At 34.5% G+C, this 18579-nt stretch overlaps 3 protein-coding genes across 7 annotated transcripts in view; 1 reads left to right on the plus strand and 2 right to left on the minus strand.

Annotated features, from left to right (window-relative positions):
• The window catches only part of LOC108973519 (rab3 GTPase-activating protein catalytic subunit), a 45266-nt gene extending 42008 nt beyond the window's left edge, over positions 1 to 3258 (minus strand). For 2 of the 3 annotated variants that reach the window (XM_018940845.1, XM_018940842.1), the window contains exons 1-2: positions 1828 to 3258; positions 1600 to 1772 (exon numbers count right to left, since the gene is read on the minus strand). In XM_018940845.1, the coding sequence (XP_018796390.1) occupies positions 1600 to 1772; positions 1828 to 3129 (1475 nt within the window). In that variant the 5' untranslated portion in view covers positions 3130 to 3258. The remainder of the gene's footprint in view (positions 1 to 1599; positions 1773 to 1827) is intronic. The other variant, XM_018940844.1, reaches the window with a different exon arrangement.
• Positions 3259 to 7689: 4431 nt separating this feature from the next.
• LOC108973521 (probable pseudouridine-5'-phosphatase) lies at positions 7690 to 11391 on the plus strand. 2 transcript variants are annotated; one of them, XM_018940848.1, is made up of 4 exons: positions 7690 to 7925; positions 9214 to 9432; positions 9473 to 9691; positions 10889 to 11391. In XM_018940848.1, exons 1-4 carry the CDS (start codon positions 7865 to 7867, stop codon positions 11305 to 11307), a joined length of 918 nt encoding a protein of 305 aa, XP_018796393.1. In that variant the 5' UTR covers positions 7690 to 7864; the 3' UTR covers positions 11308 to 11391. The 2 variants fall into 2 exon arrangements, with proteins under 2 accessions (XP_018796393.1, XP_018796392.1); XM_018940847.1 differs by lacking the exon at positions 9473 to 9691.
• Positions 11378 to 18579, minus strand: part of LOC108973522 (NADH dehydrogenase [ubiquinone] 1 alpha subcomplex subunit 2) — a 35978-nt gene continuing 28776 nt past the window's right edge. Inside the window, exons 2-3 of one of the 2 annotated variants that reach the window (XM_018940849.1) lie at positions 11595 to 11755; positions 11378 to 11542 (exon numbers count right to left, since the gene is read on the minus strand). In XM_018940849.1, the coding sequence (XP_018796394.1) occupies positions 11457 to 11542; positions 11595 to 11755 (247 nt within the window). In that variant the 3' untranslated portion in view covers positions 11378 to 11456. The remainder of the gene's footprint in view (positions 11543 to 11594; positions 11756 to 18579) is intronic. The other variant, XM_018940850.1, reaches the window with a different exon arrangement.

The following is an 18579-nucleotide window of genomic DNA, read 5'->3' on the forward strand; positions in this document are numbered from 1 at the left end:
TATGCTGTGGTAACGGAAAATCAAGTAGTTGTCGCGTACGGCCTCCTTTTTTCATTCTGCTCTATTTTCACCGCCGAAACAACCGCTATATTCCACGCTGTTCAATACTCTTGCAAAACCAAGGGTAAACATATAATATGCACCGATTGTATGTCATGTTTCCACGCTATACAAAACCACAACAAATCAGGCAGTATCATCAAAAATATAAAAAACACACTTATTTCCTTTCCGGGCAAGATCAAAATCATGTGGATACCTGGACACTCCGGCATAAAGGGCAACACACTTGYAGATACCATCGCCAAAGATATTTCCATCACACCAACAATCACATCCGAAGTCATCCTACCTAGCGACATATACCGACTAATTCATAGTCAGAGGCAAACAAAGTTATTACGTGAATGGGCGGATTATAATCACCATTATTCGGACATTAACCCCAACCGAACAAAACCTGTATACACAACATCGGTACCTACCAACCACATCACCCCCTACACACGCCTCCGAATTGGGCACACCATTACCAACGCGCACTTATTACAGGGCATTAAATCCAACACCTGCCCCTTCTGTCAAGCAACATTCAGCGTGCAACACCTACTGGTATCCTGCCCAGAACTTGCTTCTCAAAGACTTCATCATTTCGACAGCAAGGACCCTCTCCTATTGTTAATGGACGCCACAGAAGAAAATATTAGCAAAATTTACAAATTTCTAAAGGGCACAGACCTACTCCGTCGTATCTGACTCAACCAACCAGCCGAAAGCCTCTGCTGCTAGCGCTGCGTTTGCTTTAGTTTACATAATAATTAATTATTATGTAAGCTTTGTATAAATAAATAAATAAATAATTCTTGAAGATCTGAATGTTGATGTCTTTTTTGGTCAACCTTGAGCTTCTTTTTAATATTTAGGGCATTCTGCACGAAATACAATTAGGCTGTTCACGATAAGGTGGTTATCGGGTTATGTGGTTATGTGATTAAGTAAACAACAACAAAATGCGGTATGACAAAATAACCAACTTTGACCAAATCAGACCCTTGTTTACAGATTATGTGGTTGTTTGCTTATTTCCAGTGTTAGAAAGTCGTTGGAGTTTTACTAAATGGCAGCACATAACCCGATAACCACCTTACCGTGAACAGCYTAAGTGATTATTTGAGAAAAAATAAACCAGAGAATCGGATGACATTATATTTAATATATTTATATTTAGACCGATTTAATTCATATTTATTTCTAAAGCACATTATTTWAAAAAAAATATATCCACTTATTTAGATAACTCACACATTAGCCGATATGCTCGGAATACGTGTGATGTTTTGTGGCAATGAATGGAAGACATCCCAAATTCATTCTCTACATCATCGTCATTTTGGTTGTTACAAATAACCGTCCAACCAAGATGCAATGAAATTTCTTAAATACTAATTGGTCTATAAATCAAAACATTTAAAAGACAACATTATGATTTTATAGGATTAAGAGTTATACCAATAATAATTGGCTTGGAAAATTAAAACGAATTTTAATTCGGCAAGAAAACAAGAATACATATATATGCTTCAATAGTCGAATGCTCACCCTTGAATAGAAAGTCTACAATTCCATATAAATCGGAGCTCCCTAATAAATGCAATCCAAAGCTGAGCAAGTCCATTTTTCCCACCAAAGTGAGCATTACAAGTAACTAGTGCGCAGCTAACACGGCTGGATAAAGAGTTGAATGGAGATGATTTTATCCGACGAGGATTATCCTGAAATATATTTGATAATTTCAAAGTYATATTGTGTTACAAGTTTATATAGTACCTCAATATTTCGTGCCGCCATATCATTTATATAACAATAATTTTCGTTATCTGGATATAAATCCGGGAACATAAATGCTATAAAAGACTTTAGTTCAGATTCATTTAATGGTCCAGCAATTTTCTTTAAACTCTGATAACCTTCCTTGRTATTTAATTTATTGTCTGATCGAATTTGTCTAATTGAAGGGTTTGTCAAGTGATATCGTGCATCCGCCATATTGACACCATCAGAAGAATCAGTAACATTACGGCCTACAAATGTTTCTAAGGCTTCTTTACTATTATATAACTTTAAAAAATCTCGTAAACAACTCGTCAAATAGGAATCCACATTAGCTGTTTGGTACATATTACAAATATGCGCTTTCGATGGTATAAAGTCAGTATGCAGTGGCGAGTCTATTGCAAAAATTTCCGAAATTCCTACCCAACTGTAAACRAGGTATACATCTGTACCTGAATCGGGGAAATAACCACATGGTAGTGCTATATATTTATCCCAACTTTTGTATTTATCTCCAATTCCGTCTTCACCATTTACATCAAAACGTTTAAGAAATGGGACATTCATTGGATAACGAAACCGTATAGTTTCCAGCGCATATATATTTCGCACTGATAATGAAATGGGTTGCACATTACTAAACGGAAGTTTTTCTTTGAATATTTGTAGTAATCCAGATAAGTAACGGCACTCGCCAGGAGACTGTTTAAGGACGACAATATCAAAATTAGTTCGTAGCGTAGCATTCATTCCAACTCCTAAAAACATGTTTAATTTTGGTTGATAAATTTGAACAAATATTGGCACTGTGTTATATTCCGAAGCCACAACCGTCGCAGCACTGAGAAAAAAACAAAATTCCGAAGGATTAGTTATATATTTTTGATTTGACTGATGTGGATGGATAACCGCAAATCGTTGCAATCCAAATAAACTAGATATTACATGTAAACATTTACAATTGGAAGTTTTTAACGGTGGACCAAAAGTTCGCCTAATATTCATAAGGTCGCAGTACATAGAGTTATACGTGTTGTCGTCTTTGGAATTCCTCTCTCGATGTTCAGAGTTTGTGGAATAATAAAAACTTACACAAATTTTAGCTTTATATACTAAAAAAGTTTCTGTGTATACTTTATAGTTAAGTTGGTAGGTATCACTCCCGATGGTAGCATCAATTTCAATTGCATTTAATTTTTGAATAACATCTCCTAACTGAGCATTAAAAATCTCCCAGTTGGATACTGTACTAAAATCCTGTCTATAAAAGCCACTATCATCTATTTCCTCAGCCATTTCAGGATGTTTTGCATCAACCAACTATAATAACAAATATTCCCTCTGCTTTTCATCAACACAAGATCAARGATTGAAAACAAATGAAAAAATTGTAGAAAAATTATCTTTGATGTGTTGAATACAATGCTCGCGACAGACTGCAAACGACATCTGTCAAATATTAAAATACACACGTTTTTATGGACGGACCTATTTTRACAGCTGCACGACTACACGACGGCGGGCCGACAGTTGTCGTCGTTCTTGCCATTGCATAATAGGGTTATACAATGGTCCTCGCTAACTTCAATTGAATCCTATATTTGCCAAAGACGGTAGGACAACAGTAGAKTTGACAGTGGAATGAAAGATAGAGAGATGAGGTAGAGTGGAGTRCCACTAATATGTAAAATGTAAAATTACTCAAAGCTCTAACAAACCTGACGTATTTTACAAATAAAAGACTAAAATAGCTCTGTTAAATTAAATATAATAACAATTGATAACTTAAAACAAATAAATTTACCTATTTACTTATTTTTTCTTAAAAATTTTACTTTGAATAATATTAAAATACTAAAATTTCATTGAAGTGCAAGGTATTAGTATGGCAACAACGAAATTGCGTACATGCAAATTGGACAAGTGCGTTGTTTTGTGTACATGTCGCCCATTGTTATGTTGTTGTCCTCTCACAAACGTTCATGTAGTAGGATTCACAACGCCATTTTCAGTTCACTGTCGTGCTGTTGCAGTCTGTCGCGTGCATTGTGTTCCACACGTGATGGTTGAGAGAGCTATAGTGGTTTGTTTGGCAGCACTGAAAGTTCATGCCACTGAACAGATGACAAGCAAAACAATGAAGTACCACTAATACCATGTTCAGACCGACAGTTAATCACACAATGTCGGCTGTTGAGTGGTTTATCCCACTAATCTTATAAATTTATCAAGATTTCACCATACAAAAATTTCAGTTCAAAATCACTTAATCGAAATGATTTGAAACTGATCCACGCTAAGTCGCTCTGTGCGACTCTGATTTGGCGCCATCTACTTGGCAGTATTGAAAATATATTACATTATCACAGTTGATTTAGACACTACAAAGGGGGATAAATGTAAACAAACAATTTCTTTTAAAGCAATGAATGTAATTTCACTTGAAAATCGACTTAACAAATGAAAAAATGCATCTATTATATAGAAAATATTTAGAAAATGACCGATTTTATTTAAAAACACTATATGACAATCTTTTCTTTTGATAAATATTAAGCGATGTGAATTCTTGAATGACAATAAAAGCTGTTTTTTGATCTTTGTAACGGCAGTGAGAACACTGTTGGGTTATGAAATGCTTAAACGTAATTAAATCTTTTAAATTTTCGGTCTGAACATGGTATARAACCCTACAGAAATCCGTCTTGCTCTTAAACATCGCTTGCACGGTGCACGTATKGCACGAATTTTAGAATTTTTCAATTGGTGCAATGGCACAACAGCAAAGCACAAGCAGAAAGATATTTTCAATGGCTGTTAAATATGTTGCTACCCTGTTCCAGCTGTCATTTTACATAAGGACAAATTTCGTCGTTAAATTGCTGAGGAAGGTAAGTTTTAAATAGATTCTATTATTCCTATTTAAATAATAAAGATTTGTTACCGTTTTATGTTAAGAATGAATTCAGAAGGTGCGCCAATTCACAACTGTCATGCGCAATACCCATTGAGCGCTCTGCTGTTCACGACCGGTGCTCACCAGCCATTACGCGGCGTGACGACTCAATGAGTCGCCCATTACGACGCCATAGAAAACAGACATTCCAGCCACGCACAGACGACTCTTTCTCTTTTACTTCAACCACTCGAGGGAACGGACCACACGTTTAGCGCTCCGCCGTACTTTTATCCAACTTTATCGTCAAACATTAAAAACGTAAAATAACTATTTTTTGAATAAGACGCTTTAATAAATATAGTGAATTTTGTAATAAATGGACAATCTTATGATAACGTAGAATACGATTACTCCATAAATATATATTTAACAACCGCATATTTGTCCCAGAGTATTTTATTGCTTTGCATTATCAAATGCCAACGTATTTACATATTTTTGTTATAATTGTCGGAAATGTTATTTAAGCTTTGACTAACGAATGAAGTATTAAAAAATATTGGTTTATTAAATTTATAATTAGACCAGAAAAAAAACTTTACCTCATGTATGGATTATTCAAAACATGTAATACTGTGATGAAATTGAAAGGTGAATTTTTATTTTGTACTTCGCGTGTTTTTCGAATAGGTAATAGGTTTCTTTTTCTAAGTTGGTAGTACTGTTAGTGGCATATTATATATGCTAAATTACACGTCAAAGTATTCGTTAGTATTTGAGATACGCGTCGTTTTGTTAGGCTCTAAAAGTGAATTATTCYATTTTTACTATGTCTAAATTTATTGAACAAAGAAGTGCGATAAAGCACCATCTCATACTGCATTGGTTATTCGTGACCATTTCGCCGCATTTTCAACTAATATCGTGCCGAAACCACCGCATTCGCCTGATTGTAACTTCTTTCTATTCAGCAAATTCACATGACCGCTCCCGTTTGACACCGTTTTGACTCAGCTGAGGATATAAAAGCCGAATCGAAGAAGGCTCTGATGGCCATTACAACGGAGGATTTTTCCAAGTGCTATGTTCAGTAGTAATAAGTGTATTGCAGCGGGAGGGGTCTACTTTGAAGGAAATGAAATGTAAAAATTGGGCTTTCAATTTGACCACAGTGGTATGTGTAATTCTTTAGCGACGTCACTGCTGCTCACGCGGTTATAACCGAGTCACCAACAGCGCTCCAGTCCTTTCCTCTTTTCGCAAAGAGGCACCAATTGGAGATTCCAAGCGAAGCCAGGTCCTCCACCTGGTCTCTCAATAGAGTGGAGGTCTTCCTCCTCCTCTGCTTCCCTCGACGAGTACTGCGTCGAAAACTTTTAGACCGTGAGTGTTTTCGTCCATTCGGACGATATGACTTAGCCAGCTGTCTTTTAATGCGCTGAACTATGTCAATGTTGTCGGATATCTCATAAAGCTCATCGTTCTATCGCATTTGATATTCGCAGTGGCCAGCACGAAGGACCATAAGTCTTCCGAAAAAACCTTTCGAAAACTCGTAACGTCGACTCATCACATGTTATCATCGTCCACCATATAGCAGGACGGGAATAATAAGTAAACCTTCCTTGTGTTTGTCAACGTGCGTTTTTTGCTACACAGAGGCGGATGCGTGTCTAGGCGATATGAGGACCTTGAGCGTACGCACGTCTAGAACATTGGGGACATGCCTTCCTTCCTTCTATTGCAACATGATCGATCTGGTTGGTCACTTTTCGTTCCGGAGACGGCCAGGTAGCTTGATAAATTTTCTTATGCTAGAATCTAGTACTACAATTAACCATAATTCAGGACCCGCCGAAGTCGATTAACTTCAACACATTTGGGGACATTCATCGTGGAGGCTAAATTCACCCACCGCAGTGCCAAAGATACCTTTTTGCCCAGCCTGGGGCTAAAGTCGCCAAGAACGAATTTGACTCTTATAGGTGTGCTCCAAGCGATCATAGAAGGCATCAATGGTCATATCGTTCTTCTCTTCCGTAGGGCGTTGGAGCAAATCAGCGATATGCTGAAGAACTTCGCTTTGATGCGGATTGTGGCTAGACRTTCATCCATTGAAAGTATCGTTTCAGGCCACTYCCAAGTGAATAGCAATCAGAGAACTTTCACTTGCGCGGACTTGCGTACACATGGCTCCATCCTTCAATTACCTGATTCATCGTTTTTTAAAAAATAATTAATGATCACATCAACTCATTAGAAATCTTAAAACAATTTGACATTGGTTTAAATAATTCTAGGCCGGGTTTGAGCAACCAGAGATTCTCTCATATCTAAGATAAAATATGAGTGCTGTGGTCCAAGAAACAGGGTTTTTATTTTTGTTATTATTTTTATTTAAACCAGTGACAGCGTTTTTGATGAAAAAATAAAATAAAATGCATTTCTGGTAGCACTTTTGGATAAGGAACCGGTGACTTAAACCTGGCTTATAGTGCATATTTGTGACTCTCATTTGGTCAATAATCATGAATTTCTAGGTATAATCCTTATTCTTTATGCCCCTTTGTTCATTTACAAAATTAATTATCTGAATAAATAAGTTCAATAGACAATTTTAACACTTCAGCTGCCAAATTTTCAATATTTTAGAAATATTGTTCAATAATTGATACACTTTGCTCTATCGTGTAAGTCTCCAATTCTACCAAGCCTAAACTGTAAGATGTCTAGTGTTATTTTGAATTATCAATCTCTTGATAATTTGGGACACCCTTTATAAGATTGAACTCTAAACTATGCATATGTATAATAGGTATAAAGGAAATTTACCAAAAAATGGTGAAGTCAGCACTGGTAASCGCATTCGCAAAACAGCTGATTTCAGTGTTTTATTTTCACGATGCACTCGTCCAAATATCCAGCAAGTATAATCCAGCTGTTATCAAATGGTACGAGCTTGATGACTGATCTTTTAACGCATAGAAATATTGAATGAATACTTTGGTATCAATAGTATTGCAATCATTACATAATTTTATTTCAATCGAAAAGGCAGTAAAAGTTTTCAAGCAAAATTGTTGCTAATATTTAACATACTTTAGTATATCGATTATTAAAAACTGGTGGAGTATGTGTAGCAAATTTAAAAATGTTACGCATTGCTTGTTTGATATGGATGGTTTATTACTAGGTGAGTATGTGTGTTTATACTTTTGAAGAAACTACTACATAATTTCGGAAATTCAAATAATTAATTTAACTATTTTTTATAGGAAGGAGATCAAAATTAACAGCGTAACTGAACCACTTTTCTTTGTTTGGGTTGTGTTTAGTATCGCGCCGGTTAATTTTGGCTCACCGTACCTAAACAAGAGAACCAAATTGAAAATTTTAAACACGCATGTATGCTTAAATTATCGAACTTTATTTTAAAATATATTTTATAAAAATCGGTTCACAAATTTTTCCACAAATTCACTTTAAAAAATGCAATTTTTTGCAAATTTCCAAATATATGCTAGTGTATTTTCATCTGTTGTGCATTGTACCAAACCAATTATGGATACATTTTCACGCACATACATATATTACTTATGAATTATAAAAACCACTGGTAATGTTTTTGATCGTTAATTTCTTTGTAAATATTTAAATAAAACACACCTTTTTCTGCATTGAGTTCAATAATGCGAAAAACCAAAATGATTGCCTAATTTGAACTGTCAAATTACCGAGAAAGCACGAACAAAAGGGAATAGAGTAAACCCACTTAGCAATAAATGTATGAAGTGAAAACGAAAAGGTGTTCAATGCTAAAATAACTGTGGATGGCGTAGCCGGTGTTGGACCGGCCAGGGTTATTTTTTTTAAAGTGTGGCCGAAGGCCGCCAATGCAGAAAGGAATGAAATGCTAAAAAACTGTGGAGGAAAAGGTGTTCAATGCTAAAATAACTGTGGAASGCGTAGCCGGTGTTGGACCGGCCAGGGTTATTTTTTTAAAGCGCAGAAAGGAATGAAAAGCTAAAATACTGTAGGGGAAATCCCGGTGAAGCATATTCTTTATTATATACAAGTTATTTACTTTCTTTTAAGAAATTATTAGGTTAWTAATTCCATTAGTACCTCAAACAAAAGTTGTGTCACAATATAAATTATAAGAAAATAATCAGATTTTACCAACAAGAGCTTAGAAGTTGGTATGTATGTTGAAAAAGATCTTAGATTAACTAACTACCATATATCCGAGCCATTATAAAGATTTTCCGAAAATTAAGACAKCATTTTTGAAAATAATACCTTTTAGGATATCAATCGAAGATATTGTCAGTAATACAACTTTTTGAGCTACCCCTGATCAACATCCCTCATGCAATAATTACAACAACAGTAGTATATTTGCTATTATAATCATTCTACGAATATTTTAGATTTTTATATGATGCATCCCCAAATTTATTTTCTGGTATATTAATCCTTAGATACGGAAAAATTGTATTCGAAAGCCACTCAGGAAATTCTGGATCTGTATGGTAAAACTTACACTTGGGACGTTAAAGTAAGTGTTATGGGGTTGCAGACCCAGCAAGTTGCTGAAGCTATAGTTGCTGCTTATAAATTACCTATAAGCTGGGAAGAATATGCACAAAGGCAACGCGAGCGAACAGAATTTTTAATGTCAGAAGCTGAATTAATGCCAGGTAATATCCAAATCTAATCATCAATTTTTTTTTGTTGTAGATACGGAAGTGGTTTATGAGGAAATTGTAAGGCTAATAGCTGACTCTTTTAACAAGCTTTACCCTCGTGATGTGCGAGTAAAAGTACTTGGCTCAACCGAGCAAATATCGGCTGCAATTGCTATCAATGAACTAGAATTGCCCATAACTGTCGAGGAATACCTGAAAATATTTACAAATAAATGTAAAGAAATGTTGGCAAATTCTCCGTTAATGCCARGTTAGATCATATACGACCTTTTCAAATAGGTAACTAGATCAGCCGTTAGAAATTTTACTTCCATTGAATGTTTGTACAAATGAAGCTATGATGTTTAGATAAAAAAAAATATTTCAATCTCTCATATTGATAAAAAATATTTATATTAAACTTTGCATCATTTGTTGACTCACTGACATTTCTTTTTCGAAATGTATGCATACCATAAACAGACATACGCACATATGTATATTTGGCTAACTTTTGGCCAAACAATGTATTATTGATCTATAGTATTCAACATTTGAATTTTTAAAATATAAAAATCATTGTTTCACTAAAAATTATTATTTTTCTTTTATCCTTATACCTTATTCACTAATTTGTCGTTCTTTATTATTGCCGGTTTTTTATCAATTATACACAGGAATATGCACAAAATCGCAGTCACTGTGATAAAATGAAATACTTACAACTCCTGGGGCCCTATTCTGTATCTCGATTCGTAAATGTATTCTACTCGCTTTATAATTTTTCGAAAGTTGTACCACCCTGTGCCAGAATAAATACGTACAATTTTCGTTTTTGCTTTCTACAACTCAAAAGCTAACGAATATTTTATTTGAAAATTGGATTGAAAATCCGAAAGTTTAGTTACGGAATATAAAAAATCCGAATTCGACTAAATTTTTTTTCGAATCGAGCTACAGAATAGGCCCCCTGAGTAATAATGCTTCTAATTGTAGGTAAATGAAAAAATTAAAAAGTATAAAAACAACAAAACGAATCTAATTTTAAACAAATACCTTGTAATCGAATAAAAATACACCTTGGGCTCATAAAAATATTTAGAATGTAAATACAATAATATTTTATAGTAAAATTTATTAACGTCTAGAAAGTTTATCCATGTTTAAATACATACTATACTCACTTCCAAATAGTAAACAAACGTATTCGTACCACTATGTTTACAAAACAATAATTTTTAAGATTTTCCATCTGAATATATGTATGTATGTAAAATAATTATTTTCATTACAATTATACATTTTGTTTTATATATTTTACTTTGAGAGATTCCGTTATGAAATTTATTATCAATGATAATAATTATTTTCATACTTGAGGGAAATCGAAAACACAATGATTACATAGATACATATGTACATATATCGATCGCTTTAATCATTGTGTTCTTATAATTATAATTTATAGGTGCTGAGCGATTGCTAAGGCATCTCCATGCTAATAAGATCCCCATAGCATTGGCTACTAGTTCTGGTGAGCATATGGTTGAAATAAAAGTTACTCATCATCGCGACGTGTTTAAACTTTTTCATCATCGTGTTTGCGGGTCTACTGACCCAGAAGTTAAAGCAGGCAAACCTTCACCTGACATATTTCTTATAGCTGCTTCTCGGTTCTTGGACAAACCTGACCCATCAAACTGTCTTGTGTTTGAAGACGCCCCAAATGGCGTACAGGCAGCTTTAAGCGCTGGGATGCAAGTTGTGATGGTACCAGATGAACTAGTAACAGAAGAGATGCGTAAGGATGCAACTCAAGTGTTAAAGTCTTTAGATGATTTTCGTCCCGAAGATTTTGGCTTGCCACCTTTTCCAACAATTGGCTAATTAATAAGTTAAAGCCATAAAATTATGATTATATTTAATAGAAGAGCTTAATAAAATTAAAATTGCATGGTTAATGTTTCTTTATTATATTTTATTATTTAGATAAACATATGTTCACAGATTTGGCTTGTAGTCAAAAATATATAAATTTACGCTTTTGCTACAGCTTYAACTTGCTTTTGAATTTCTGGTGCCGATTGATTCGTCAAAGGAACGGAAGTTTCTTTACCTAGAACTAYGAACAATAATTATAGTTATATATTCTTCCTACTATCTTATGATCTTACCATATCGTGCCCATAATCGCGGCTGAATCCCTGAACATTCTCGTATTAAAATTGGCAATTCTGGGTTGTTCTTCTTAAGATTTGGATAAAATTTCTCCACGTATTCCCTAAAAAATGATGGCTTTTTACTTATATATGTATATAGGAAAGTGTGCTCTATCCTAAAATAAACAATGCAAATAATACTGTATAGTTATGAAGAAATATTTACAGAATATTCGGCCCTATTTATTTTATTTCTATAGGGGAAAAAATAAGTATTAAACACGAAATGTCTTAATTATTGAGTTTTTGAAAAAAATGCTGATATTTAAGAGGGGRACCTTTTTCAGAGGCTTAGGAAAATCGACATTTCTAGGATTTATAGTTATATATTTAAACATACATACGTAGTACATGTCGGAGTGTCTATTTATAGATAAACAACCTATTTTCGATGGATAACACTGATTTGTTACCAATTAATATTTTTGAGTCGCATATCTAGCTCTTCGTACGTGAAAACAATGTGTACAGACTTAGTAGCTTCATTCAGTTTTATTTATCATTCCTCTGCCCATTGCAAACTTTATTTACGGCAAATCAGTAGTTGACTCGTGTTCACTACTACCAACAGCAAGCAACACGGTATCATCTGCAAATGTGGCTGTTGTATAATTGCAGTCTACTGGCAGGTCATGCGTGAATAGAGGTCCAACACACTACCTTGTGGAATTCCTGYTTTTATTTCCCTAAGAATAAGAACTTGTTTTTATTGAACTCTTTTGCAACATCCAAACAAACTGCAGAAAGGAATCTCTTTTCTTCAAAGTATTTTTCAATAATGTGTGTAATTCTGCAGATTTCATCAATCGTTGAATGGGTAGCTTGAAATCCAAACTGATGCGCGGGAATTATGCCTTTTTGTTGTATGATTTTATTGAGACGTTTTATGAGAATTTTCTCAAAAGGTTTCGATATTATCGGTAGAAGTGATATGGGCCTGTAAGAAGATACAATACGAACTCGGTAATCGCGACTAATAGAAATAGTTGCGCTTATTTAGGTTGTTGCACCCAACGAGGAAAAATATATCACAAGAAATATGACAAATGAAAATCGTTTTATGATATATAAAGCTAATTTTTTTTTTATTAAAAATTGCACTTTTTAAACATATCGGGTAGTGTTGTCTGCACTTTCTTCTTATTAAGGGTTTTTATTATAGCCTATGTCATTTATTGGAATATCGTTTTCCTTAGCCCGCTGAGTGCATGTGTTAAAATTGCATAGCAACTGATCCTTTTATTTTAGGAGGTGGAATAAGATCCGCTTCGCTATCATCAGAATTTTCAATTTCTACGGCTTCTTTATCCACTTCTTGATAAGCAACACTTTCGTGCATCCTTTCATTTGTGAACGAATCATTTGGTGCAAGTTCTTGGAGCATTGATGCATTGTTAATTTTCAATTCCTCTTTTCAGAATGCTGAGAGGAATATCGTCCTCTTCACTCCACTCAACATATAGTTTCATTAACATATTCTAAATACTTGCGAATGGAGCTTGCTGACACTTTTTCCCATGAACTTGCAAGAAGGCAGATAACATGTCTAAAGTTGAATTCCTTTACTTTTTGCTCCAGATGAGTGGTTTTATTCCCTATTAAATGTGYCAAAAATTTTTTGTAATAGACTTTTATTAAGTTAATAACGTTTTGGTCCATTGGTTGGAGAATCCCGGCACAGTTAGGTGGAAGACACATAACGGTTATCATTCCATCATCACTTTTCATCTCATTGTCTTTTGTCAATTGGATTCGCGTCCCTATACCAATCCAAAAAAATACAAAAAAATTTTAAACAAAAATTCAATTAATTTCGTATTTCTCACCTCAGGAACAAACGTATGATGAAACCAGTCTTCGAATAAGTCATCCACGAGTTCTTGTGAGCCTTGTAAACAACGGGTGATTTTCTAATGCTCTAGGGTTTTTTTGCTTTTCCAATGACAAAGAGCTTAACTTTGTGTGTACCCGAAGCATTTGTGCATGCGAGAAATGTTATTATCTTCTTACTAACTTTCCAACCAGGAGCAAATGAAGCTCATCAACATTTTATCTCGTATCTGCCTGAAAAACTATCCAGACTCGTCGGCACTATAAATTTGTTCTACAGAAAGATCAAGATCCTTGATTTTATTTCTAAAACGTATTACAAATGGGTCGACGGACGCTGTCTTATTGGAAAGCTTCTCTCCACAAATTTTCAAGTGATGGAGGTCATATCGCTYTTTGWAATTAGATACCGAACCATTACTTGCATGAAAACATCCTGTCTTTTCGCATGGAGTTTGCGAGCTTTTGCTTTGACGATATCGATGGATTTAGGCACATTTTCACTCCTTTGTTTCAAAAACCACTTGTACAGAGCCTTTTCCATTCTTGGGTATTCACAAGATTTTTAGGCTTGCCGTTTTCCTGGCCCAACTTCCATATTTGTGGCATATTTAAGTATACAAGCTTTTTTCTTTTTTATTCTCGTCATTGTCGGCTTGTGAACTTTATAATCAATACAAAGAGCTGTTGTCGATACACCCCTTTCTAGTTTATCCAAAATTTCAGTTTTTTCTTTAATTGTTAGTTTTATTAATTTTTTGTGACCACCATGACTTTTACACTTAAAACACTACTGGCGTGTTGCAAAATAAACTGATATGAAAATCAATTGCTCTTAACACACACACTAAAACAGCAAAATAGACAGAGTAACTGTAAAATAACGATCAGTTTGGGAATACATAACAAAAAGTTGCCATAAGAAGAAAACGACAAAAAAAAACTGAATCAAAACATATTTACATGTAATGTTGCAGTTATTAAGGTCAATATTTGAGCTATTTCGACCCCAATTACTGCAACGACTACACTGTTTTTAAAATGGCGACAACGGGCCGATAAAAAAAAAATTGAGCTAAATCAGGGTTGCAAGTTTTTTCATTTTTAAATTCGTTTTGGGATTAAAATAAAATTGAATGAACAAATACGTGCTAAATTGGAATTAAAATTTTCCCAAAATCAGATATAAAAATGAATAAAATACACATATGTAAATCGTTTGAATATGTGAGTTTAACGACCACTGCAATTGACGTTTGTAATGTCATCATACTCAGAACGTTTTGGCACACGACGTTTTGCATTTAAAATATGCATTTCGGCCCAAAAATATAATTAAACCGCTAACATTTTAAAACTTTAAAAGTGGATTAATTCAGCAACATTACATTGATGAACTTAAGTCAGTTTTTGACGCTAAAGTTCCTTTAGGGGTCAATGTTTATTGATGATATGGTGAATTTAATCGAGGTTGTAGATCACTGTAAGTCGGATTTCCTGAAGCTCGTCCAAGTTGTTATAATTATTGATGTTGTGCGCAAACTAAAATTGACGAATCGTCATGTGATCTATCATCAGATAGAGGCATTAAACATTTGACTTATATATCCATGGACTGTATAAAGTTCTTTTCACGTTGGATAGCTTAAAAAGGCCAGTGTCAATTGGTTGATAATGAAACGTGGATTTATGCATATACGCCGGAAAGTAAAGATCAGTTGACTGCATGGGTGTTTCAAGATGAGCCGAACGCAACAAAAGTTATTAGCGCACGAAGCACTTCAAAGCAAATCCCACGACAACTGTTGTCGAACTTCAAATTTTTTCTACACTTGCAACCAGTTGCTACAGAGTATTATAGTTTTGTTCGCCTAACTGTTGCCCGTATCACCTAAAACTAAGCGAGATTGATATAATTTGGTACAAAGGATCGCTGTAGCTAGTCACACATATAGGAAAAGTTTAATGTACATATCTCCTAAGCCACTTAAGCGACAATAACCAAATTTGCTAAGCACGAATATTATAAGAACTTCTACCTGTCTCTTATACACATCTAGATGTGTATAAGAGACAGCTCCCTATATAACGGTACTGTTTAAAAGTACTAAAAGCGCGATAAATCAATAACTAAATACACCAAAGACATTAAATTTTGCCATCGAAATGGTAAATCGAGAGAGCTTAATGGGAACTGGTGTGATGGGCGTGTCACCGTCCACTTTTTGGTAAAATCACATATCTCACGACCCGACCAACCGATTTCGACAAAATTTAGTACGTGGCATTCTTTTTACATTCCTATATAGAACAATTTTAAATTCTGTTTGAGTCGTTCAGTTTCCAGTACACAAATCAAGAAGAAACTAATATAACGGGATAAAACTTTGCACATAAATTGTTTGAATCCAATAAAAACTGTTCAAGCTCCTAGGCACCGAATAAAGACTCCAGTACCTATAGTTGACTTTTGATCAAAAATGTCAATCAATGTATGATATATGTATGTATATAACTGAAATTATGGGATAATCTTTCTCTTGTAATGGTATGTCCGTATGTCAAAAATGAGTTGAATAGGACCAATACTTGGTTGTTGGGGTTAGAGGTAAGAGTGTATGATATAAAGACTCATGGACATCGCTAATTCAACTGAGCTCATTACGCTGATCATTTATATATATTTTTATAGGGTGTTACAAACATTGTGGCAAACTTAATATACCCTGTTCAGGGTATACAAGTGAGGTCTGCTGCTTGTAAAAGCAATAAAACGTTGTGAACGAACTGATATAGYAGCATACATCGGACTTGTCAAAACAAACGTCTGATACAAAGCGAAGCAAAACTTATATAAAGAATCAGTCATTATTTTAGGTGAAAGAAATATATATTCTTTTGAATTATGTACACTGAGTTTGTCATAATTATTAGAGTATTGTACATAGGTATATGTAAGCAAACATACCTAAATATATACACATTTGCAAATGCAATTCAAAATAAAGACAGAAGTTTAATTTTTTACGATAACATTGTAGCCTTTTAAATACTTAATACGAGGTGTGTTCAAAAAGTATCGCGAATTTTGTGTTTTTTCAAAAATTATTTATTTATTCATGAATATTTATTTTATCCCTTTCAAAGTAATCCCCATGAGATATTATACACTTGTGCCAACGGGTTTTCCAATCTTCGAAGCACTTCAAAAAATAATTTTTTTTTATCTTCTTCAGCTCCTATTTCGATGCCGTGTTTATCTCGCCAACAGAAGCATAACGTCGTCCTTTCATGAGCCTCTTCAGTTTAAGAAACAAGAAAAAGTCACAGGGGGCCAGATCTGGGGAATACGGTGGCTGCGGCATCATTAGTGTGTTGTTTTTGGCCAAAAAGTCGCGCACAAGCAACGATGTGTGAGCAGGGGCGTTATCGTGGTGTAAAAGCCAATTTTTGTTACATCTTCTCGACCTTCTGAGAACATTTTGTATCACCGATAAACGTTGCTTCGGTCCAAGGTAGCGTATGCCATAGTCAACATTCGGAATGCATCCGCGCACTAAATTTCGTTTTTCACACAAAATTTGATATAGGTTCTTTGATCCATTTTTTTGAATAGGTAAAAATCGAAGACGATTGAAAACACGTGCAAGCAAAGAAGCCGTCAACAACTAAATGAACATTCAAAATGGCCGAGCTTGTCGGCATAAGTGAGAGACATGAGTACCAACATAACRCCACAAAAAATTCGAAATTCGAATATACGTAACCCGAGAAAATTCAAAATTCGCCTCGTATATATACGTAATTTAAAAATTAATATATTGGATTTTGATTAAATTTATTAACAATTTGAAATATTAGAATATTACATTAATACCACCACATTTCAATGTTTGCTTAGTAACTAAATCACCCTTCGATAATAACTGCTGCAGGAGGTCATCCCCATTATTTCACTCCTAACGTATAAAAMCGTATTAGAGATTGATTTATTGTTTCAGTGAGTGTAGCAATGTCACTCCTCCCATCTTAAAGTATTGCAATTTCCTCATTAAATTTTTTTGTTTTTATTATTTACAAAGTACAATTAAAAAGTTAAAAGATTCCTACAATTCTTATATAATATTACTAAATGCTTTAACCCATTTGATGTAAACTATAAATTGTAAACATAAATCAGTTATACATATAACTGATATGGAAAGACTGGAAAAAATCTTCGACTATATCTCTCATTGAGCGGACGTGTTTTCTAATCGCGGTTTTTCTTTTGTGCTTAACGCTTTATTCGTATATTCCTTTTTGCATACTAGTGCACGTGTTTTCGTTTTACTTTGATTGTACGGTTACTCGCGTAAGAAACAGTGCATATTAGTGAATAACTAATTTATTATTATGGCCCCAGGGCCGCCAATCCTTAGGGAAAATAGGTTTGCTCTGCTTGCCTCTAGCCCCAACCCCAAAAGGAAAAAACTTACATACAAACCTATTGAAAATTTTCCAGAACTGCCTCAAATTAAAAAAGATTGTTCTAATCTCTGCAGCAGATTCGAACAAAACACTTGTCAAATACTCTTGCTTCGCTGTGCATAAAACCTTAGAATCCATAAGTAAGGAAATTTTATCTACCACCGAATTACGTGATGGTAATCTACTCTTACTTGTTAAAAATCGAATTTGCGATATTAAAGTTAAGTTACACGACAATTTGAACTGCTCTAAAGGTACAATTTACGCCCCATTTCTAAATGACTTTGCAGAAGATGAAATTGTTGAAAATTTAAGAGATCAGGGAGTTACTTCTGTGTATAAATTCACTAAAAATATAGAAGGCAAACAAAGACYTAGTGGTGTGATACTTCCTCACTCATTTGACCTCTACAAACTTCCAGAAAAAATCGAAGTCTCACGGCGCACAATGCGGATTAGAGCATATTTCCCGAACCCCATGAGATGTAAAAGTTGCCAGCTTCTAGGACATACAACGAAACGTTGTAACAACAACCCTGCCTGCGATATGTGCAATTTCCCTCCTCATCACCCCTCGCCATGCAATCGCACATTTTGTGCAAATTGCTCAGGCGATCATCCTTCCTCTTCACGCTCTTGT

The sequence above is a fragment of the Bactrocera latifrons genome, unplaced genomic scaffold, assembly GCF_001853355.1.
Source record: "Bactrocera latifrons isolate USDA-ARS-PBARC rearing strain unplaced genomic scaffold, ASM185335v1 scaffold_484, whole genome shotgun sequence".
Lineage (NCBI taxonomy): Eukaryota > Metazoa > Arthropoda > Insecta > Diptera > Tephritidae > Bactrocera > Bactrocera latifrons.